The 23,549-nt window shown below is 45.7% G+C and overlaps 1 protein-coding gene across 2 annotated transcripts in view; it reads left to right on the top strand.

Annotated features, from left to right (window-relative positions):
• The window catches only part of LOC139281142 (Na(+)/H(+) exchange regulatory cofactor NHE-RF2), a 139,892-nt gene that overhangs the window by 101,239 nt on the left and 15,104 nt on the right, over positions 1-23,549 (top strand). For both annotated transcript variants that reach the window (XM_070901128.1, XM_070901127.1), the window contains 2 exons: positions 19,730-19,909; positions 23,387-23,540. In XM_070901128.1, the coding sequence (XP_070757229.1) occupies positions 19,730-19,909; positions 23,387-23,540 (334 nt within the window). The remainder of the gene's footprint in view (positions 1-19,729; positions 19,910-23,386; positions 23,541-23,549) is intronic.

The raw sequence follows: 23,549 nt of genomic DNA, 5'->3' as shown, positions 1-23,549 counted from the left end.
CCCCCCCCATCTCTTCCCCCCCCCCATCTCTTCCCCCCCCCATCTCTTCCCCCCCCATCTCTTCCCCCCCCATCTCTTCCCCCCCCCCATCTCTTCCCCCCCCCATCTCTTCCCCCCCCCATCTCTTCCCCCCCCCATCTCTTCCCCCCCCCATCTCTTCCCCCCCCCATCTCTTCCCCCCCCCATCTCTTCCCCCCCATCTCTTCCCCCCCCCATCTCTTCGCCCCCCCATCTCTTCGCCCCCCCCATCTCTTTGCCCCCCCATCTCTTTGCCCCCCCATCTCTTTGCCCCCCCATCTCTTTGCCCCCCCCATCTCTTTGCCCCCCCCATCTCTTTGCCCCCCCCATCTCTTTGCCCCCCCCATCTCTTTGCCCCCCCATCTCTTTGCCCCCCCATCTCTTTGCCCCCCCATCTCTTTGCCCCCCCATCTCTTTGCCCCCCCATCTCTTTGCCCCCCCATCTCTTTGCCCCCCCCATCTCTTTGCCCCCCCCATCTCTTTGCCCCCCCATCTCTTTGCCCCCCCATCTCTTTGCCCCCCCCATCTCTTTGCCCCCCCCATCTCTTTGCCCCCCCCATCTCTTTGCCCCCCCATCTCTTTGCCCCCCCCATCTCTTTGCTCCCTCCCTTCCTCACCCCTCTTTGCCCCTCCCTTCCTCACCCTCCCTCCCCTCCCTTCCTCACCCTCCCTCCCTTCCTCACCCTCCCTCCCTTCCTCACCCTCCCTCCCTTCCTCACCCTCCCTCCCTTCCTCACCCTCCCTCCCTTCCTCACCCTCCCTCCCTTCCTCACCCTCCCTCCCTCCCTCACCCTCCCTCACCCTCCCTCACCCTCCCTCACCCTCCCTCACCCTCCCTCACCCTCCCTCACCCTCCCTCACCCTCCCTCACCCTTCCTCACCCTCCCTCACCCTCCCTCACCCTCCCTCACCCCTTCCTCACCCTTCCTCACCCTTCCTCACCCTTCCTCACCCTCCCTCACCCTTCCTCACCCTTCCTCACCCCTTCCTCACCCTCCCTCACCCCTTCCTCACCCTCCCTCACCCCTTCCTCACCCTTCCTCACCCTCCCTCACCCCTTCCTCACCCTCCCTCACCCCTTCCTCACCCTCCCTCACCCCTTCCTCACCCTCCCTCACCCCTTCCTCACCCTCCCTCACCCCTTCCTCACCCTCCCTCACCCCTTCCTCACCCTCCCTCACCCCTTCCTCACCCTCCCTCACCCCTTCCTCACCCTCCCTCACCCCTTCCTCACCCTCCCTCACCCCTTCCTCACCCTCCCTCACCCCTTCCTCACCCTCCCTCACCCCTTCCTCACCCTCCCTCACCCCTTCCTCACCCTCCCTCACCCCTTCCTCACCCTCCCTCACCCCTTCCTCACCCTCTCACCCCTTCCTCACCCTCCCTCACCCCTTCCTCACCCTCCCTCACCCCTTCCTCACCCTCCCTCACCCCTTCCTCACCCTCCCTCACCCCTTCCTCACCCTCCCTCACCCCTTCCTCACCCTCCCTCACCCCTTCCTCACCCTCCCTCACCCCTTCCTCACCCTCCCTCACCCCTTCCTCACCCTCCCTCACCCCTTCCTCACCCTCCCTCACCCCTTCCTCACCCTCCCTCACCCCTTCCTCACCCTCCCTCACCCCTTCCTCACCCTCCCTCACCCCTTCCTCACCCTCCCTCACCCCTTCCTCACCCTCCCTCACCCCTTCCTCACCCTCCCTCACCCCTTCCTCACCCTCCCTCACCCCTTCCTCACCCTCCCTCACCCCTTCCTCACCCTCCCTCACCCCTTCCTCACCCTCCCTCACCCCTTCCTCACCCTTCCTCACCCTCCCTCACCCCTTCCTCACCCTCCCTCACCCCTTCCTCACCCTCCCTCACCCCTTCCTCACCCTCCCTCACCCCTTCCTCACCCTCCCTCACCCCTTCCTCACCCTCCCTCACCCCTTCCTCACCCTCCCTCACCCCTTCCTCACCCTCCCTCACCCCTTCCTCACCCTCCCTCACCCCTTCCTCACCCTCCCTCACCCCTTCCTCACCCTCCCTCACCCCTTCCTCACCCTCCCTCACCCCTTCCTCACCCTCCCTCACCCCTTCCTCACCCTCCCTCACCCCTTCCTCACCCTTCCTCACCCTTCCTCACCCTCCCTCACCCCTTCCTCACCCCTTCCTCACCCTCCCTCACCCTTTCCTCACCCTTCCTCACCCCTTCCTCACCCCTTCCTCACCCCTCCCTCACCCTTCCTCACCCTCCCTCACCCTTCCTCACCCCTTCCTCACCCTTCCTCACCCCCCCCTCCCTCCCTCACCCCTTCCTCTCCCTCCCTCCCTCCCTCCCTCCCTCCCTCCCTCCCTCCCTCCCTCCCTCCCTCCCTCCCTCCCTCCCTCCCTCCCTCCCTCCCTCCCTCCCTCCCTCCTCCTCCCACCACACCCCTTCTCTCTCTCTCTCTTTCCCCCCCCCCCCCCCCCTCCTCTCTCTCCCCTCGCTGTCAGAAACACAGACAGAGAGTGAGAGAGACAGAGACACACTGGGGGGACCGTCCCAGCACGCTGTTGGAGGACTCTCGGTGTTGCAGTCGGTAAGTAGAAAATGTTTTGTTTCATTGATTGGCTTATTGATTTTTTTTGGTTGATTTATTGAAGTATTTATCATTTATTATTGATGATGGCTCTTTATTTGTAAAACTGAAGTGTTTAATGTTTGTAAACTTCCCTTTAAACCCCCCCCTCCCCCATTCCCTACGCCTGATTTGTAACCTACGTCTGATTTTCTAAAATGTAGACAAGGTTTTTTCGAACGTACAAAAATCTTCACTTACTCCATTCTAAGTTAGTTTGGAGTAAGTTTTCACTGCCTAAACTTTGAAAACAGGCGTAAGTGGCCAGACACTCCCCCTTTTGAAAAAAAAAATTCTGTTCCAAAGTGAAACTGTTCTAACTGACTAGAACTGGAGCAAACTAAATGCCGAGAATTCAAATTTCTAAGATTCTAAACCAGTTGCTCCAAAAAAACAGGAGCAATTCAGGCTGAAACTTGGCCCCTCTGTATCTACCTTATCGAACCCTTTTAACATTTTGAATGCCTCGATTACATCACTCCTCAATCTTCTATACTCAGGAATATAAACCAAGTTTTTGCAACCTGTGCTCATGCCCTGGTATCGAATGGAATGAAGATCATTACAATTTTGGGGGGAAAAAAATAAAATATTGAAGATGCTGGAAATCTGAAGACAAAACAGAAAAGGCTGTAACTGTTCAGGCAGCATCTGTGGAAAAACAGGAGTCAGTCATGTTTCAAACTTATTTCTTGTTCCAGAGGAAAGGTCATGTTACTGATGAACAGCATTTCATCATCTCCTGTTCTCCCCCTAAGCACTTCACAAATCATTTGATTTATTTTCCTGTGTTGTCGTTTTATTTCTTTTTGCCTTCCTCTTTCCCTTGTCCGTTCCTTTTTTAAATGCTGTTCATATGATCATAAGATCGTTACAGATGAGGAAGGCCATTTGGCTCATGGTTCACCAGCCCCAGAGTGATCCCAAAGTCCCCCCCATTTCACCATCCAACTGTTACTGTGTTTTTGCCTCCACTAATTGAGGTGCTTAAGACGAATGCATGAAATCTTAAACAAACCAGAAAATTCTAGATGATTATAGGAGTTGATAGGGTAGATCGAGAGAAACTACTTCCTCTAGTGGGGGAGTCCAGAACAAGGGGACATAACATTGAAATTAGAGCCAGGCCATTCAGGGGGTGATGTCCAGAAACATTTCTTCACAAAAAGGGTAGTGGAAATCTGGAAAACTCTTCCCCCAAAAAGCTGTTCAGGCTGGGGTGGGGGGGGGTCAATTGATCATTTCAAAACTGAGATCTGATAGATTTTTGTTAGGGAAGGGGATTGAGGGTTACGGAACCAAAGCGGGTAGATGGAGTTGAGATACAGATCAGCAGTGATCTAATTGAATGGCGGAACTGGGTCGAGGGGGCAGAATGGCCTTCTCCTGTTCCTATATTCACTATTCAGCCTGGAAGTCGATTCCATTGATCACTCTTTGGCAAAACAGCAGCCTATGATTTAAAAAAAAAACATGAATAACTGGGTGATTTACACCAAGATAAATAAGTCTCAATGGTCATAAACCATAAAACTGAAGCTCCATTACAACTGAGCTTCAATTTGTAATTTATTTTTGTATTTTATGGGGAGGTTTTTATTTTGTGTTTCGATAGCCGACCATGGATTCCAGTTCCTTAATGGATTAATGAGTAATGTCTCTGCTGTACTGATTCATTGATGTGGGATCCAGTTTATCACCAGAAAATTCGTTGTCTACTATATTCACGTTGCTCAAGCTTATTTCCTGGTTTTGTTCCCAACAAAAGCAAACTACAAGTAGATTGCAGAACATTGCTAAGCATTGTAAATGGAAACAAAAATGTTAATGCAACAGGGTAGAGAGATTGTTGCCCCTGGCTGGAGAGTCTAAAACTAGGGAGCATAGTCTCCAGTTAAAGGGTCGGCCATTTAGACCTGAGATGAGGAGAAATTTCTTCACTCGGAGGGTTGTGAATCTTTAGAATTCTCTACCCCAGAGGGCTGTGGATTCTCAGTCATTGAGTATATTCAAGGCTGAGATTGATAGATTTTTCAATCTCAGCCTTGAATATATTTGCAATTACAACTATTTACAATCTATATTAATGACTTGGAAAAAAGGACCGAGTGTAACGTAGCCAAGTTTGCTGACGATACAAAGATGGGAGGAAAAGCAATGTGTGAGGAGGACACAAAAAATCTGCAAAAGGACATAGACAGGCTAAGTGAGTGGGCAAAAATTTGGCAGATGGAGTATAATGTCGTAAAGTGTGAGGTCATGCACTTTGGCAGAAAAAAAATCAAAGTGCAATTTATTATTTAAATGGAGAAAAATTGCAAATTGTTGCAGTATAGTGGGACCTGGGGGGTACTTGTGCATGAAACACACAAGGTTAGTATGCAGGTACAGCAAGTGATCAGGAAGGCCAATGGTATCTTAGCCTTTATTGCAAATGGGGATGGAGTATAAAAGCAGGGAAGTCTTGCTACAGTTATTCAGGGTAGTGGTGAGGCCACACCTGGAATACTGCGTACAGTTTTGGTTTCCATATTTACGAAAGGATATACTTGCTTTAAGGCAGTTCAGAGAAGGTTCACTAGGTTGATTTCGGAGATGAGGGTTGACTTATGAGGAAGGGTTGAGGAGGTTTGGCCTCTACTCATTGGAATTCAGAAGAATGAGAGGTGATCTTATCAAAACGTATAAGATTGAGGGGGCTCAACAAGGTGGATGCAAAGAGGATGTTTCCACTGGTAGGGGAGACCAGAACTAGGGAGCATAATCTTAGAATAAGGGGCCACCCATTTAAAACTGAGTTGAGGAGGAATTTCTTCTCTCAAAAGGTTGTAAATCTGTGGAATTCGCTGCTTCAGAGAGCTGTGGAAGCCGAGACATTGAATAAATTTAAGACCGAGATAGACAGTTTCTTAACCAATAAGGGATTAAGAGGTTTTCGGGAGCGAGCAGAGAAGTGGACCTGAGTCCATGATCGAATCAGCTATGATCATATTAAGTGGCAGAGCAGGCTCGAGGGGCCATATGGCCACTCCTGGTCCTATTTCTTATGTACTTATGTTCATTGTCCCACAAACAGTGATGAGATATTGCCGTGCACAAATTGGCTGCCGCATTCCCTACATTATAACAGTGACTGCAAGTACTTAATTGACTGTAAAGTGCATTAGGACGCCCTGAGGTCGTGAAAGGTGCTATATAAATGCAAGTTCTTTCTTCTCTCGAGATGAAGTGGGGCGGGCACCATGGTCAACATTCAAGAATGCCAAAGGAAATACAGCAGGTGCAGAAATGATTTGGCATGGTGCAATATCCCACAATTAATCCTGTAAACTTCTATAGCAGCTAGAAGTCCCAGGAGTAGGTAGTGTTGGCAACTCTGACTGGATGCAGTCCTGGAGATTCATCTCATGACCTGCTACCTCCAACTGCCCTGCCCCTATGCTCCCTCCATTGGTCGCCCAATATTCCCATCCTCGCGACGCCCCAGCTCCCCACGGCCAATGGGAAAACTTCATTACCAGATTGGATGATTCTTGACTGTCAGTCAAACCGCTTTTTTCCAACGCAAATATTTTTAGTAAACTAAAGTGTTCAAAAGCAAATGAAATAAAAAACTTTTTTTTTTTAAAACGCCCCAATGATTGTTCTCCCTGTTTGCTCACAGTAGTGACCTGGAGATTAACTTTTAATTCCTGGAAACTCCAAAAACACAACAAAAACAGATTATTGGTCAATATCACAGTGTTGTTTGGGGGAGCTTGCTGTGTGCAAATTGGCTGCCGCGTTTCTCACATTACAACAGTGACTACACTCCAAAAGTACTTCATTGGCTGTAAAGTGCTTTGAGACATCCGCTGGTTGTGAAAGGCGCTATATAAATGCAAGTCTTTCTTTCCTTCTTTCTTTCCAGGACAATCCTGGAGGATTGGCAACCCTCGGACTTGGAAAATCCCAGTTTCTGAGCAGGCCTTAACGATAACAAATTAATTAGAATCATAGAAAATTTACAGCACACAAAGGGGCCATTGTGCCTGTAGTAGGACTCGAGGACTGTTTCCTGCACTTTTTCAAAATAATAAATTGTAAACCCCGATCATAGGGCTAATGTGAAAAGAGAAGAGCTCTTTCAGAGAGCCGGCACAGGCACGATGGGCCGAATGGCCTCCTATGCTGTATGATTCTATGACAGCAATGTCTCCTATCATCCCATCATATCCTCTCATTTCTAAGGCCACAAGGGGATTCAACGTGATGAAAATACTACAAAATAGTAGCCTGATTCTATTTTGAAAAGCAGATCTGTGTGTGTTTTGGTTCTTAAATAAGTAAATCTGATTCTGCAGAGCCTTAGGCAAGGCCCTCTTCAGTGGTTGAAAAATAAATCTGTGCAGATTATTATTAATGACTAATTTTATTGGAGTGGGGAGGCAGGCAGAGGATGTACGGTCATCATAGTCCTGCCTGATTAACACATTAAGTAGATTCAGGAAGCAAACCTTTGGTTTTTCTGACATTGATTAATGGTGCCATCCTACTCGTATACAAAAGATCACTGAGCTAAATAGACTGACCTAATTTCCTTTTGTCTTTTTTTTTCCTCCTCAAAAAAAAAAAGTGGCATCTGTTGCTGTAAATTTTGCTGCAGGATAAGAACATAAGAATTAGGAGCAAGAGTAGGCCATACAGCCCCTCGAGCCTGCTCCGCCATTCAATAACAAGACTGATCTTCTACGTCAACTACACTTTCCCGCCTGATCCCATATCTCCTGATTCCCCTACAGTCCAAAAATGGGCTTAATTTTGGCCAGGAGTTGCTCTGTTTTTTTTTGGAGTAACTTGGTTTTTCTGGCATAACTTAAAAATCTCCATTTTCCCCAATCAATTTGCACCAGTGTAACTGAGTTAGTTACGGTTTTTTTAGTTTTGTATTTTTTCCTCAAAAGGGGGCATTACCAGCCACCTACGCCAGTTCTGCCCATTTAGGCAACTTCAAACTCGGCCCAGGAAGGCCGCGGACCAGCCGATGTGGAAGGCCACTCGGCCAGGGCTAGGGGCACTTACCGGAGTTGCACCGGGTCCCAGCACTGATCCCTGTGGCACCCCACTAGTTATTGATTGCCAATTCGAGAATGAACCATTTATCCTGACTGTTTTCTGTTAGTTAGCCAATCCTCTAGCCATGCTAATATATTACCCCTAGATAATCCTGTTTTTTTTTAATGATATTGGTTGAGGGCTAAATATTGCCCAGGACACTGGGGAGAACTCCCCCTGTTCTTCTTCGAAATAGTGCCACGGGATCTGTTGCATCCATCCAAGAGGTACACCACCTGAGAAGGCAGACGGGGACTCGGTTTAACGTTTCATCCGAAAGATGGGTTAATTTGTAAAGACAGGTTGCAGGTCAATTCTGTGCAAGTACTCCTTAATCTCCAAAAGTAATCAAGCTGAACTTTGTTTGATATTCATCCATGTTTCTACTTCCGAATTAAGGATTGTGAATTGAAGAACTGAAAATATTTTTGCAGTTATTCTGACAGCAGTTTATGTTGGGGTAAATTGTATTAATTTTGTTTTATGTTCATAAGATGTATTGTATAAGTTACAAGTTCCCATTCTTTGTTGCCCCCTCTGGCTCTCAGTTTAAACATTCGAATCTTATTTATAAAAAAAAGTTGATACCGTTGTGACACCACATTTTATTTCCTTAATTTTTTTTTTCTTTACAGTGGGAAAAACCCGAGGGATATTTATAAAATGCTTTGAGTATTACTATTCTGAGTGAAGAGCAGGACATGCAGATCTGGCTGAAAACCATGCTCATTTTTCAAGCTTGTTGTAATCTAAGGTTGAGTGATAAAAACAAAGAAACAGATTTATTGACATTTACAACAACTTTAAAGGCAGGAGATCTGTCCTTACAAACAATGGCCCGAAATTTGCAGTTAGCGACGACGTGACCTTGACCTTGAAGAAAACTGACCGCAAAGATCTTGCGATCTCTGTGACTAAAACTTTCTCGATCTTAATTTGATTGTAGCACTGTCAAAGGTGATCCCTAGCATACAGCAGCAGTGATGTCATCAAGCTGTCTAATCATCCAATCACATTAAAGAATTCTCAGACAGCAAACCAGGAAATAAAAAGCCCTGATTATCATTCACCTTTAAAACATTTTAGAGTGTGAAATAAAGATTGCAACATACACATGGGATTAAGGTAGAAGCTGAAATATCTTAAACATACTTTAAAAAAAAAATATATATATATATTTTTTTTTTTAATCTAGTAATTTTTATCATCATGGAGAAATGTTACATTTCACAAATAAATATAAAATTAGTTTACAGGGCCAGAACAGTTGTTCAGCAATCAATACACCATTAAAACCCCAGTTACACCTCTTTCAACTTTTTGTGGGGTGTTTAACAGCAACATTAGTGCGGAAAACAGATATTTTCGACGGTTCAAAATTATTTCACTGGTTGCTGGCTGTGGGGAGTTTCCCAGCACAGCCTGTGGCAGAGTAGGGAATGACTAACCGCAACTTCAGGATTTCCACGTTTATCTTCGCATGCACTAAATCCTGAAGTTGCGTTCATTTTCAGAGGGGTAATAAGGGCGAATGCCGGCAGTTTTGCCGTCATTACAACCGCAAAATCCGAGCCTATATATAGGGACCGAATTCTCCTGTACCGTTTGAATTGCTTCTGCCTAATTGAAACAGTTGGTGGATCGTGATTAAGGGATTGCTTATAAATGCATTCCAGCATTGACACTGAGTTAATATGGGAATGTTTGTAAATGCTCATTACATTATTATAGCAGTGCCAGGAATAATAATCCCACATTTTGCATATTTAATGTAATAATTAGGTTCTTGAAAAAATTAACGAGGTAATAATAGTATTGAAATATGCCAGAGAACATACATGGGTCATAAGAACAAAAAAGCAAAAACATTGGAAGTAATCTGAGCAAATGCAATAACTCAACAGTGCAGTTGGTAATTTGAACATATACAGGAACACAATGCCCAAGGTAATAAAGAATACAATAATATACAGTACATCTGGTAATATAGCAGTACAGTAGTGCACCAGTTAACTGATTTGTCTGCTATGCTACCTTTTCAGAATTTTGTTCATTGTCTATTCCTTTTATTATTGATCATTTTGCTAATGCACGAGTTTTGGTTGTTAACTTTCTTTTTTACACTAAAGAACTGTGCTGAATCTGCAAAACCTCTCCATCACAAGCACTAAAATAACAATACAAGGTTGTAAGTCTAAAGCAATGATGGAGACGGAGCAAGAGGAGGATTTGAAACACCAGCGTTTGTACCGAAAGTTCGGATCAGGAGATGACATTTTAAAGTAAAATTTGACCGTGCAACTTGCTACCCAATGGATAAGGCATTAAACTGAGGTTTCATCAAGCTATCCCATTAGTTATATAGGAATTGTTAGACAAATGTCCATCTAGTTCACCTACCATCCTTATAGGTGCCTGATACATTGATAATGCAGTTGTTGACTAATCATAGCAATCAATCTCCCATCAATTTAATCTACAACAGACCAGAAATGAGGCGAGGAAACCCCCAGTGGCAGAGCGCTTTGGGATCCATAGGACCAAAGTCATCTGTTCCTTCCGAGCATGATGCACTTACCACATGTCATATCTCAAATTACTCATGTGTTGTATCCCAAAATGTTATTTTCTGAAAGAATACTGGATGTCAAATATCCAATGCCACTGCTCAAAGAAGAGCGAGGACTTTGGTTTCCTACAAATATTCCTCCTCGTCCCAACATTGTCGAAAACAGATTAACTGGTCATTTATCTCATCGCTGTTTGTGGGACCATGCTGTGCATGGATTAGCTGCAGTTCTTGCCTACATAATGTCAGCCTCCACATTTCAACGCATCTAACTGTACATGAAACGGTTTGGGACATTTCTACAAAGTCCTTTGTTTTTCTTTAATGGACCCTTGAGTAACATGGGGCCTGAAATTCATTGACCTCTTGCCCGCTTACTGCCCAAAATTGCAATTTTAGTGAAAAAACACCAAAATACCGCTCGGCAGAATATTCATCATTGACATACGGCCGAACGGTATGCACACCGTCCACCGTGCAGGACCGCCCGCATACCGCCCAAAAAGTCCGATTTTCATGCCCGACATACCACCGGAGCTGCACACCGTCTTGGAAAAGGTGGTTTTACGTGATAAGTGGGCGGGCAAGAGCGGTAGTGCTCGGAGCCACCATTTTTTAATCGGGAACAGTCGGCGAAAGCAGCACCTCCTGCATTTGAGGGGAACAATTACTTTACAATGAGATTTACAGTGGAAAAGGTATTTTTTATTGAAACTGAGTAAATTAAGATCAAAGGCATTTTAGTTATGTTTTTTCATTGAAAAATATTCTGGAGATTTAAAAAGAATGGGGCCCGTACTGTCTCGGCCTGTATTGCTGACTACCTGTCTAATGGAGGATCCAGATGTGAGGAGGTTTATTGAGCAGAGTTATCAGGGTAATGGAGGAGGTCACAGACTGATGAGGAGGAGGCCTTACCCGCAAAGGATTTTCAGGGAGAAGTGTTCGTGCTTGGACCTGACCGATCGACAGTGTTTGAATGATGCGCTTCCGAAAAGAGGTGATCAGCGAGATTTGCCAGCTCATTAAGGTAGACTTGCAGCCCAGTCCCACCAACATTACTGCACTCTCTGTCGAGATGAAGGTGACTGCGGCACTTTCCTTTTATGCATGTGGCTCTTTTCAGGCATCAGTTGGGGACATATGCTGCATTTCTCAGCATGCTACTCATCGCTGCTTTCGACAGGTAACCGAAGCACTGTATGCACGCCGGATGGAATTTATAAACTTCCCAATGACCAGGGAGGCAGAGTGACGGGGCTTTGTGATTTGCACGCATTGCCGGCTCCCCAAGGTGCATCATCATCATCATCATAGGCAGTCCCTCAGAATCGAGGAAGACTTGCTTCCACTCTTAGCATGAGTTCTTGGGCGGCTGTACAGTCCAATACGAGAACCACAGTCTGTCACAGGTGGAACAAATAGTCGTTGAGGGAAGGGGGGGGTGGGACTGGTTTGCCGCACGCTCTTTCCACTGCCTGTGCTTGATTTCTGCATGCTCTCGACGATGAGACTCGAGGTGCTCAGTGCCCTCCCGGATGCACTTCCTCCACTTCGGGCGGTCTTTGGCCAGGGACTCCCAGGTGTCAGTGGGGATGTTGCAATTTATCAGGGAGGCTTTGAGGGTGTCCTTGTAACGTTTCCGCTGCCCACCTTTGGCTCGTTTGCCGTGAAGGAGTTCCGAGTAGAGCGCTTGCTTTGGGAGTTTCGTGTCTGGCATGCAAACAATGTGGCCCGCCCAATGGAGCTGGTCGCGTGTGGTCAGTGCTTCAATGCTGAGGATGTTGGCCTGAATGAGGACGCAAACGTTGGTGCGTCTGTCCTCCCAGGGGATTTGTAGCATCTTGCGGAGACATTGTTGGTGGTATTTCTTCAGCGACTTGAGGTGTCTACTGTACATGGTCCATGTTTCTGAGCCATACAGGAGGGTGCATATTACTACAGCCCTGTAGACCATGAGCTTGGTGGAAGTTTTGAGGGCCTGGTCTTCAAACACTCTTCCTCAGGTGGCCGAAGGCTGCAGTGGCGCACTGGAGGCGGTGTTGGATCTCATCGTCAATGCCTGCTCTTGTTGCTAGGAAGCTCCTGAGATAAGGGAAGTGGTCCACGTTGTCCAGGGCCGTGCCGTAGATCTTGATGACTGGGGGGGCAGTGCTGTGCGGCGAGGACAGGCTGGTGGAGGATCTTTGTCTTACCAATGTTTAGCGTAAGGCCCATGCTTTCGTACACCTCAGTAAATATGTCGACTATGTCCTGGAGTTCAGCCTCTGCGCAGACACAGGCATCGTCCGCGTATTGTAGCTCAATGACAGAGGTTGGGCTGGTCTTGGACCTGGCCTGGAGATGGCGAAGATTGAACAGGTTCCCACTGGTTCTACAGTTTAGTTCCACTCCGGCGGGGAGCTTGTCAGCTGTGAGGTGGAGCATGGCAGCGAGGAAGATTGAGAAGAGGGTTGGGGTGATGACGCAGCCCTGCTTGACCCCAGTCCGGATGTGGATTGGGTCTATGATGGATCCATTAGTGAGGATCACAGCCTGCATGTTGTCGTGGAGCAGGCGGAGGATGCTGACGAACTTTTGGGGGCATCCGAAAAGGAGGAGGACACTCCATAGACCCTCGCGGTTGACGGTGTCAAAGGCCTTTGTCAGGTCGAAGGCGGCCATATATAAGGGCCCTGCATTTTTGCTGCAGCTGTCGCGCTGCAAAAAGATGCCCAAGGTGCAGAGTGTGTTCACTGTACCCATATTGCTCTGCGAGCACTACAGGAGGCGGAGGTGTACCGAAACCATAAGGGATTCCACTCCCTCAATGTGCAGCTTGTCTGCGACCATAGGCAGCGCATAATGGCAGTGAATGGCAACTTTCCAAGGAGCATCCATGATGCGCACATCTTGCATGAGAGCACTGTGTCTGACCTGTTGAAGTCTGAGCCACAAGGTAAATGCTGGATGCTGGGGGACAAAGGGTACGGCCCCGCCACCTGGCTCTTAAACCCCCCCCCCCCCCCGCCCCATGGAACACTCAGACAGAAGCTGAGCAACGATATAATGAGCCATATAGCCACACGTATTATTATCGAAAAGACAATTGGAGTGCTAAAACAGCGCTTTCGAGGCAGGCTGCAATAACACTCTGAGCAGGTTGCTCAGTTCACAGTGGTGTGCTGCATGTCGCATAATTTAGCGATCATGAGGGGACAGAAATTGCCACAGGGGACTGCGGGAGCACGTGAGGAGAGAGTGCAGGAGACAGGGGAGGAAAATAAGGCGAGGTGGGGGGAGATTCCAGATGAACCCATGGCACCACCCCCCCCCCCCCCAACACCACAGCGGAGGGCACGCAGAGCATATGCCACTGCAAAATTGTTACGCGCACGCGCAGACACCTCCTGCTACATTCACCCCTGCTGTGGCATCTTTCCCCGGTGTGTACCATGGTACTTGTGGAGGACACAGCCTCCCTGATCTCATCCCATAATCATATTGTACTCCTTTTTGGAGGGGGCTTTCCACGACCACCCTTTGTTAGGTCAGATCGGGTACCAGTCTGTAATATTCTCGAAGGGCAGGTAACTCCGTCTCGTTGAAGGCTGGTGCCCTCAACCTCCCGTCCTTCTCAATGTTCCTGCGCTTTGACTTTTTTTTAATAAACATTTCCATTATGTTTATATTATGATTTTTGATTTGTAAAATGTCTCATTATTCAAACTGTATAATTATTTTTTAACTCTGCATCTGTTATTAAACCAACTGACCCTTGACTAGCTTGCTGCTCCTCTCTCTCGCCCTCAACTTCAACTCACTGCGCATGCGCAGGTGACCCCTGACCCCCGAAATCGCGGGTAAAAACCTTCTCTGGAAAAATAAAGGGGGGAAAAAAATCGCGCATGCGCAAATCAGTGCCGCACCATCCATCGAAAAGAAAGTCAATATGGATCGACTACAATGTTCCCTACCGCCCGCTGCACACTGCTCACAGTAATGACTAATTTTAGGCCCTTAAAATTCAGTCAAGGTCAGTGCATGATGACTGAAATAAAATATGCTCAAGACTATAGTCCTGCTCTGAGCTGTGACGCTCGTGCAAACAGCATGCACTGGCTAAAGGACACAGATTCAAAATTAGTTTTAGCATCATTAATTGTAGAAAATAGCAAAGTAGTAACATAATAGTTTATGGTTCAGTAGCTTATTTCACTTCGGATTGTAATTGCAGAAGACATATTATGCAGCTAAACTGTGCCTGACTCAGTGGTACAATAATCAGGCTGGTAGGGGATCTGAAGTTTCTTGCCAGCTTGTTTCTGTACCAGCTGGTGATGATTTCAGCAATGTGCTCTACTGTACAATGTTGGGTGACTTCACTTTTGTTTCATTAACCCAGTATTGTACGCATTGATTCTGAAGTTTCAGTCTTCAAAGCGATTAATCAAAAATTAGAACATTTTTTTTTAAAAAACTACAAAAATGCATGATTTGAAAAAAAAAGACTCTTAGTAACTGAATACGTTGATCTTGCTTTAAAAGCAAAATTTCTAACTTTTAAATACCATATCAAACTGTGCGTAGTGTGAGGTTATCAAATCAAAAATCTAGCACAACCGTTACAAAAGTACTTTTCCATAAATGTGTCTCACGAATTGAGATCGTTATGTCAAGTAAAAGAGTAGCAAATGGTCAAAATAAATAGGTGAGTAATGTGCTATTTTTAAATTATAAAATGCTAATTATTATAATGGAGAATAAATGTGGGACAGTTTAGAGCGCAGCCACAGTAAGTGTCTGGGAAGCCTATAATATATCCAACCTTCGTGCAGAATTATAGATGCTGGGAGTGAGTTGCTTGAAAAATAATACAATTGTGAATTACGGATGCGCAAACACAAAGGGATCAACCAGAATCCCATCCATGTGTCGGACTGATTTGGGAAATTGTTACTTTTTACTAAATATATAGAGGATGGGTTTGTAGCTTTTTTTGCCTGACAAAAATGGCTTCCATCAAGGCTGATGGGTTAACTACAGGGGTGAGGAATGTGCGTGATTATAAACCGTGTAGGCGAGTGACATAAGCATAACAATACAATACCCTTTTGATGCTGGAGGTGCAAATTTGCAAGAAACTTGTGCATTACAGTTTACTATATGGGATTATGTGAATTTTTAAGTACGATGGAATTAAATACCTTGATAGTTTGTAGGGTTGTAGCAATTGCGATCATTACTTTCACCGATATTGTTATTAATTGCGTCTTATGCCATCAGTGTGTGCCTGATTGACCTTTTTTAAAAAGATAACAAAAACACAACTAGTATCTGTTGCATAACATAATACCGCGGAGTCAATTAAAAGCTGTAATTCAATATTGTAGTTCAGATGACAATTATAAACAGTTTAAGCTTTGCTTTCAGGATTCATGACGTATGAAGCCTTCAATTAGCGTTTCAACTCTCCAGTATCTCTATCCCAATGCATTCATGTTTCAGAGTAACCTTCCTGAAGCAATAGCAGCTCTTCGACCAGGAGATATTGCACAGTTTGCATTGCGGGGATGACTGGAATACAATTGGCACTGTGTGGTAGAGTTTAAGGGTCCAAGTTTCCACATGATTTGCACCTGATTTTTAGGAGCAACTGGTGGAGAACGGACTATCTTAGAAATCGCAATTCTCCACTTTTTTTTCTGCAGTTCTAGTCAGGTAGAACAGTTCCACTTTGGAACAGAATTTTTTCTTCAAAAGGGGGCGTGTCCGGCCACTGACGCCTGATTTGAAAGTTTCCACAGTGAAAACGTACTCCAAACTAACTTAGAATGGAGCAAGTGAAGATTTTTGTAGAACTGAAAAAACCTGTTCTACACATTAAAAAATCAGGCGCAGGTTACAAATTAGGCGTCCAGAACGAGGTGGGGGGGGGAGGGAAGTCATTAAATTCGACAATAAATCCTTATTTATACTTCTACAAATATTATACAAATAAATCCAACCTGAATAAAAATTTATAAGCCAAGAAAAGATTAAATAAACCATCTTCCTACCTGTGTGAAAGTGCTTCAGCCAGGGAGAATGTTGCAGCAAGCCTCACAAAACGAGGCAGCCGTTCCCGAACGCGGGGGGGGGGGGGGCGGGGGAAAGGAAGCTGTTCCAGACGGTGGGAGGGAGGGAACCGAACGCGCGGGGGGGGAGTCGTTCCAGATGGCGGGAGGGAGGGAACCAACCGATCGAACGCAGGGGAGAAAGCCGTTCCAGACGGCGGGAGGGAGGGAGGGAACCGAACGCGCGGGGGGGGGGGGGGGGGAGGAGGAGAGTCGTTCCAGACGGCGGGAGGGAGGGAGGGAACCGAACGCGCGGGGGGGGGAGTCGTTCCAGACGGTGGGAGGGAGGGAACCGACCGAACGCGGGGATGGGGGGGGAAGAAAGGAAGCCGTTCCAGACGGCGGGCGGGAGGGAGGGAACCAACCGATCGAACGCAGGGGAGAAAGCCGTTCCAGACGGAGGGAAGGAGACAGAAGGCTGCAGGAAGCCTCAGAAATTGAGGAGCCATTTCCCGACGGCAAAAGGGGGAGGTCGTCGGGAAATGGCTGCCTCAACTTTCTGAGGCTTCCTGCAGCCATCTCAGTGCTGATGTGCTGATGGCAATGTGCTTTTATTAAAAAATGTTCAAAAACTAAACCGCTACAAAGAACTACAAAAATGGCCGAGTGCCAATGTTTCCTTCACTGTGCGCGAACGCTCCAATGCGCACGCGCAGCATTGCCGGCAGGAAAAAAACTAATTTAAATAGTACCCGCCCCCTCCCACTTACAAAATCGGCGCGAGTGTAGGCTCCGCCCCCCTGGGCGCCGCGCCAAACAGACAAGGAGCTGCAGGGCGCTCCAGAATCGCGCATTTTTTTTCCGGCGCCGTTTTAGGCGCGAAAAGCGGGCGCCCAGCTTGGAGGGGCGCCCGTTTTTTATCGTGTGGAAACTTGGGCCCTAAGAGTGGGGGTGGGGTGGGTGGGGGGTTTGCTGCTGGTGAGGGTTCCCAACAGATGAGAAGATCTGTACGTACTTGGCAATCATAAAACCGCTTATCCGGTTTCTGCCCGCCAGATATGACGACCATCTGCAGCAAGCCTGATTTTGTGTTTGTTGCTGATGAAAGCACCGTCTGAGGGCACCTCTCATGCTGATGTGCACTGTAGTTGGTGGCACCTTGCTGTGCTGGATCTTTTCGTGCTCAGTCCATTATCACAGTAACGTTGCCAGTGGCAGTCCTTTTATGTTCCACTAACCGAGATTCGCAAACTCTGAATATTGCTGATTTTGCCCCCGCACTCTGAAGTGCATCAACACTCCTCCTGACAATGGGAGTGTTTCGCAACCTGAGGTGCTTCACACGTTTTGAAAATTAAATAAAGACTGACTTGTATTTTTATTGTGCCTTTGACAACCTCAGGACGTCCCAAAGCGCTTTGCAGCCAATAGAGTACTTTTTCAAAGTGCAGTCACTGTTGTAATCTAGGAATCGCGGCAGCCAATTTGTGCATAGCACGCTCCCATAAATGGCAATGTGATAATGACCAGATCATGTGTTTTAGTGATTGTTGGTTGAGGAATATCTGTTGGCCAGGACATTGTGTACTTTCACAAGCCGACCAAGTGCTCCTTGCTGGCTCTTCCCTTTTTCCCTCCATCTATATCATCAGTACTCACTCTTTAAACACATACTCAGCCATAATCTTATTGAATGGCAGAGCAGGCTCGAGTGGCTATATGGCCTATTCCTGCTCCTATTTCTTAGGTTCTTATGTTATTTGTAATTTTAAAGTGGAGCTCCCTTTCTCAACCTGGAACTGTTCAGTGAGTGCGAGCGGTAGAGATTCGTTCCTGTGCATCAAAGCTGCTTCTCGCCCTTGCCACCACTGTGTGGCATTGCACTTTGATAGTCCGAAGCCCTATGGCACGGCACCACCCTGGGAGCAGTAGATAGAGGTGACAGTTCAAAGTGCAAAATACTTTTCTGGTGTAACAAGCAAGCATGGATTCATTTACGAAGATCCTATCGTTTGGGCCATGGGCTGTGCACTGTAGGTGTAATTGTATTTACTCGATACAATTTACTCTCAGCATTTTGTTGCTGAGGTTGTTCAATCCTGGGCTGATTGTTCCCAACTGCAACTCCTGGTGATGGAAAATCTTTGTGCTCCTGGCAGATTTGTGTCAGGAACAAGCATTTGGAAAAAATTACCCTCATATATTGGCCCCAGAGCAAACTGATAAAAGCCAAGAAGTCTGCTTGACAATGCTGTGTCTCTTTTTTGAATACAGGAGGCACCATTCCAATGGAGCCACTTTTTTTTTTCTTTAACCAAAGATGAAACATTAGGTTGCTGATCAAGTGTGATATGAAATGAAGCATTGTCTTTTACTGGTTGGTATGTTTGTGTTATCCAATTCATGCCGAGTTGGTGATGGGAGGGAGGCAATGGTAGTTCCTGGAAGAATGATTCCAGGGTTAAACTGGTGAGGACAGATTGCATAGTCTAAGCTTGCATTCTCTTGACTTCTAAAAGATTAAGGGGTGATCTAATTGAGGTGTTTAATATGATTAAAGGATTTGATGGAGTAAGTCAAGTGAAACTATTTCCTCTGGCGGGGTGGGGATGTCCAGAACAAGGGGGTGTAACCTTAAAATTAGAGATCGGCCATTCAGGGGAGGTGTTGGAAATAAGTCACACAAAGGGTAGTGGAAATCTTGAAAACTCTTTCCCCAAGAAAGCTGTTGAGGCTGGGCGTCAGTTGAAAATGTCAAAACTTAGATTGGCAGATTTTTGTTGGGTGAGGGTATTAAGAGTTACACAACCAAGGCGGTTAGATGGAGTAAAGATACAGATCAACCATAATCTAAGTGAATGATGGAAGAGGCTTGAGAGGCTGAATGGCCCACTCCTGTTCCTATGTTCCTAATTGCTTAATGAGCCCATCCCAGTGATGACACTGGGAAGTGAATTCGATGACTGGACACCTTTCTCTGTAAAGCAGGGCTGTCCAAATTAAAAGCAGTGTGTTTCCCTACCAACACCCTCCCACCACCACCCTGTCGCCCTAAGCTCTGAAATTACCTCCAGAAACCTCACCGCCTTTCCACCTCGCTCTCCTTTTAAGCCGCTCCTTAAAAGATACCTCTTTGACCAAGCTTTTGGTCACCTGTCCAAATGTCTCATGGCTCCGTGTCAAATTGTGTTCGATAACTAGTTCCCCCATGGGATGCTTTTACTATGTTAAAGGTGCTATATAAATGCAAGTTGTTGTTTTATTTGAATAGACATAAAGCTTTGCCTAGTTCTGTTTTGGGGAAAAAAAAGCGCTCTTGATTTTGGTTGTGTCCTGATGCCATTTGTTGATGCAGCAACGTGCAGGGGAGTACCATGCTGTTTTAACAACATCTTGTGTTCTCATTATATTGCAGGAACTCAATGGACAAACCAAAGAACTTTGCCCTCGGCTGTGCTGCATGAAGAGGAGCCCAAATGGCTACGGCTTTAACCTTCACAGTGAGAAAGCAAAACCGGGACAGTACATCAGATCAGTTGATCCAGATTCCTGCGCAGCTAAAGCTGGCCTACATGCTCAGGACAGAGTTGTGGAGGTAACAGAACCATTTCCAATCCTGAAATCATTCTCAAAGTTACCAAGGCTTTTATAAAAAAAAAAATGTATTTAACGGTACTTCTTTAAAATTACTATAAGCAAAACCAGACTAAACCTGTCACGAATGTAATAATGGAGTTTGTGATGGTCACTGTAATGTATTTGCTTCATGGGTTCTTTGCTAAGAATTCATATCAACACATTGCTATTAAAAACTAGTTGGTTTATTAGCAAAGGTCTAACAATCACACTACACATTACTAGTTCATCCACCAGGTTCACAACCACCTACCTCATTGTGGATCCCTTGAACTCAACTGGCTAGGGTTTTATTGAGTCTTATGAACATCACGTGACTGGCTAAGCCACTCTCAACTCAACAGCTCTATGAACCTGTGCACATACTCACGGCTGCATACATTAGTCACCATGATATTGAAATTGCCACAGCAAGTGAAGGGGAATCTCCTGCCAAGATGTGATCCTTTACTGCAGCTGTTCAATTTGACTATGTATGAAGAGATGGTACCATCTAGGCTGTAAGCCAACAATGTGTAGCTGCAGTAAGAACAACTAACTGGATCTTGCAATGTATACTCGAGTGTTGCCATACAAATCCTCACAGCCCATACAAGCCATAAGTATGGCCACACCTGTAGCAGTGTGTACAATTCTTGTCACTGAATTCTTGCAATGTCCGGGCATTGGTGGCAGTGCAGGAAAACAATGCTCCTATTTATCCTAATTCATGTATGTTTTGCCCCTTTCATTAATCTCTGCTGTCCCAATCTCTCACCATTAAAATAAATCTGCTTTTCTATTTTTCTTACCAAAGTGGATAACTTCACACTTCTCCACACTAGATTCTATCTGCCATGTTCTTGCCCACGCACTTAACCTGTCTATTTCCCTTTTGCAGCCTCTGCATCTTCACAACTTACTTTCCCACCTAGCTTTGTATAGTCAACAAACTTGGATACATTACACTCAGTCCCCTCATCTGAGTCATTTGATGCAGATTGTAAATAGCTGGGGTCCAAGCACTGATGATTGCAGTACCCCACTAGTTAGATTCTGCCAACCCAAAAATGACCCATTTATTCCTACTCTGTCTTCTGTTCATTAACCAATCACGATCCATGCTAGTATATTACCCCAATCCCATGAGCCCTAATTTTGTGTCACCTGTATGGCACCTTTTCGAATGTTTTCTTCAATCTTTCTTCTTTATTTTCTTGCCATGTTTCTTTAGACTTCTCCTTTTTGTTTGATACTGATCCACTCTAGTTGGATACCATCCACGGTTGCTTCACCCTCGGAGTACCATTTTTTTGTCTTTCAGGAGGCATATGTCTGTCCTATAATCAACTGTTGGTCTATAAGTTTACCAACCTATAGTAAGCAAATCCTACCTCATTCCTTCATAGAATGGTTACAGCACAAAAGGAGGCCTGTTGGCTCTGCAAGATCACTTCAGCTAGTCCCACTCCCCCGCCCTTTCCCCGTAGTCCTGCAATTTTTTTTCCTTCGGGTACTTATTTAATTCCCTTTTGAAAGCCACGATTGAATCTGCCTCCACCACTCTTTCAGGCAGTGCATTCCAGATCCTAACCAAGCTATCAAAGTAGTGCCCTTCCTGTTCAGGAAAGACCTGCATTGAAATTAAGTGTGCAAGTAATTGTGCAGCACAGTGTTAGATGTCTCACTGAATTTCCAATAAGTGAAACAATATACGTAAATATTGATTAACAGAAATGAGACTGGCTGCAACATGGATGACTTGTCTTGTCTGGGTACTTCGCACGAGATACTCTTCCTGTAGCAATGGGTCTCGGATGCTTTCAAATATATTGAAGATTCACCTAATGTACTTGGATAGTTGGAAAAAGGCTTTTAATGCCATTTTCTCGGTCAAACAGCAGTTGATTTTCTCCCCAAAGTTTCTCTGATGTTCAAAATAAATGGCGAGATCAGAGCGTGGAAGAAAACAAAACAATGAAATACCAGGTTAAGTTGCATTGACTGGGAGGATGAAGAAAGCAGATTCAAAAATAACTTTCAAAAGGAATTAGATCTCTACTTAAAAAGGAAAAATGTACTGGAATATGGGGAAACAGCAGGGGAGTGAGACTAATTGGATAACTCTTTCAATTCAAGAGAGTTGGCCCAGGCAAGATGGGCCGAATGGCCTGTGCTGTAAGATTCCGGGACTAAGTTATTTGTAGAAAGAACAGGGAAGAAGGGAGAATAAATAGGAAGGATATTGTTTACCAGTACCAAGTGTTTTTTTTTCTAATACTAGTAAATCCAAAAGGAAATTCAGGAGAAACTTCTTTACCCAGAGAATGGTTAGAATGTGGAATTCATTCCCACAAGGAGTAGTTGAGGGAACTAGCATAGATGCATTTAAGGGGAAGCTGGAAAAGCACACTAGGAAGAAAGGAATAGAAGGATATGCTGATAGGGTAGGAGGAGGCTCGTATGGAGCATAAACACCGGCATAGAGCTGTTGGACAGAATTGCCTGTTTCTAAGCGATAGACTCGATTTCATTTTGTGTTTCGGGTGCCCCAATGGCTTTATCCTGATGAGTTGCTGTGTCAATGAAACCAATCTGTGCTAATTCCCCTGATCTCAATTAGTGTTGTGGTAGGAACATCGCAACCGACTTCAGTAATCCTGGACTAAGTTTGGTAAATCAGCCAGCATTCCCACTCCTGACTGCACTCTCCTATTGGAAACTGGTGAGTGTGGCCATTGGTTAGTCAGGATTTACCTGCGATGTTCCCATGTTGAACACTAGCAACACTTCTCTGGGCTCAAACGTAAAATAGCCACTTCATCAGGCCTCAGAGAATATTCAGTGCTGATAGGAGGGTGAGAAAATCAGCAAGAGGAAAGTAGTTATGTATGTTTAATTGTGGTATATGCTTAATATACTATTGTTTATTAAATGTGGTTCATAGAATCTTACAGCCGGCTCTTTGAAAGATTTATCCAATTAATCCCACTATCCCTGACCTTACCCTGTAGTCCTGCAATTTTTCAATTTTCAAGCATTTATCCAATTTCCTTTAGAAAGTTACTATTGAATCGGCTTCCACCATCCTTTCAGGCAGTGAATTCCAGATCATGACCATTTGCTGCATTTAAAAAAAAAAAATCTTCTTATCTTGCTGCTGGTTCTTTTGCCAATTACCTTAAAATGTGTGAACATTTACATGGGATCCCCAGGAAGGTATTAATATTTTCAATGTGTACATATTTGCAGGAGCTGGGTATGAAAACTTGAAACAATGGTAATCAGCAATGCCTTCCTTGAAACCTGCAAGTGATTCATTAATTGGTACCTTCTAATTAGTTGCATTTCTCAAAGATGGCTATTGCACTCTGCTGATCCCATTGGTCCCTGAGCAGAGTTGCGATCTACTTCGTGCTCTGGAAGAATAATGCATTTATCTGTTGCCTGTTTGCAGGTGAACGGTGTGAATATTGAAGGGAAGAAGCATAGTGAGGTCGTAGCGTATATCAAGGCCAGCGAGGAAGAGGCCAGACTGCTGGTGGTGGATCCAGAAACCGATCAGTACTTCAAGAAACTGGGAATAATTCCAACTGAATCACATCTGAGAGGTGAGAATT

This window comes from Pristiophorus japonicus, chromosome 15, assembly GCF_044704955.1.
Source record: "Pristiophorus japonicus isolate sPriJap1 chromosome 15, sPriJap1.hap1, whole genome shotgun sequence".
In the NCBI taxonomy this organism is placed as follows: domain Eukaryota; kingdom Metazoa; phylum Chordata; class Chondrichthyes; family Pristiophoridae; genus Pristiophorus; species Pristiophorus japonicus.
Note: the sequence above shows the minus strand (reverse complement) of the source record. Positions and strands in the feature narration are given on the sequence as shown.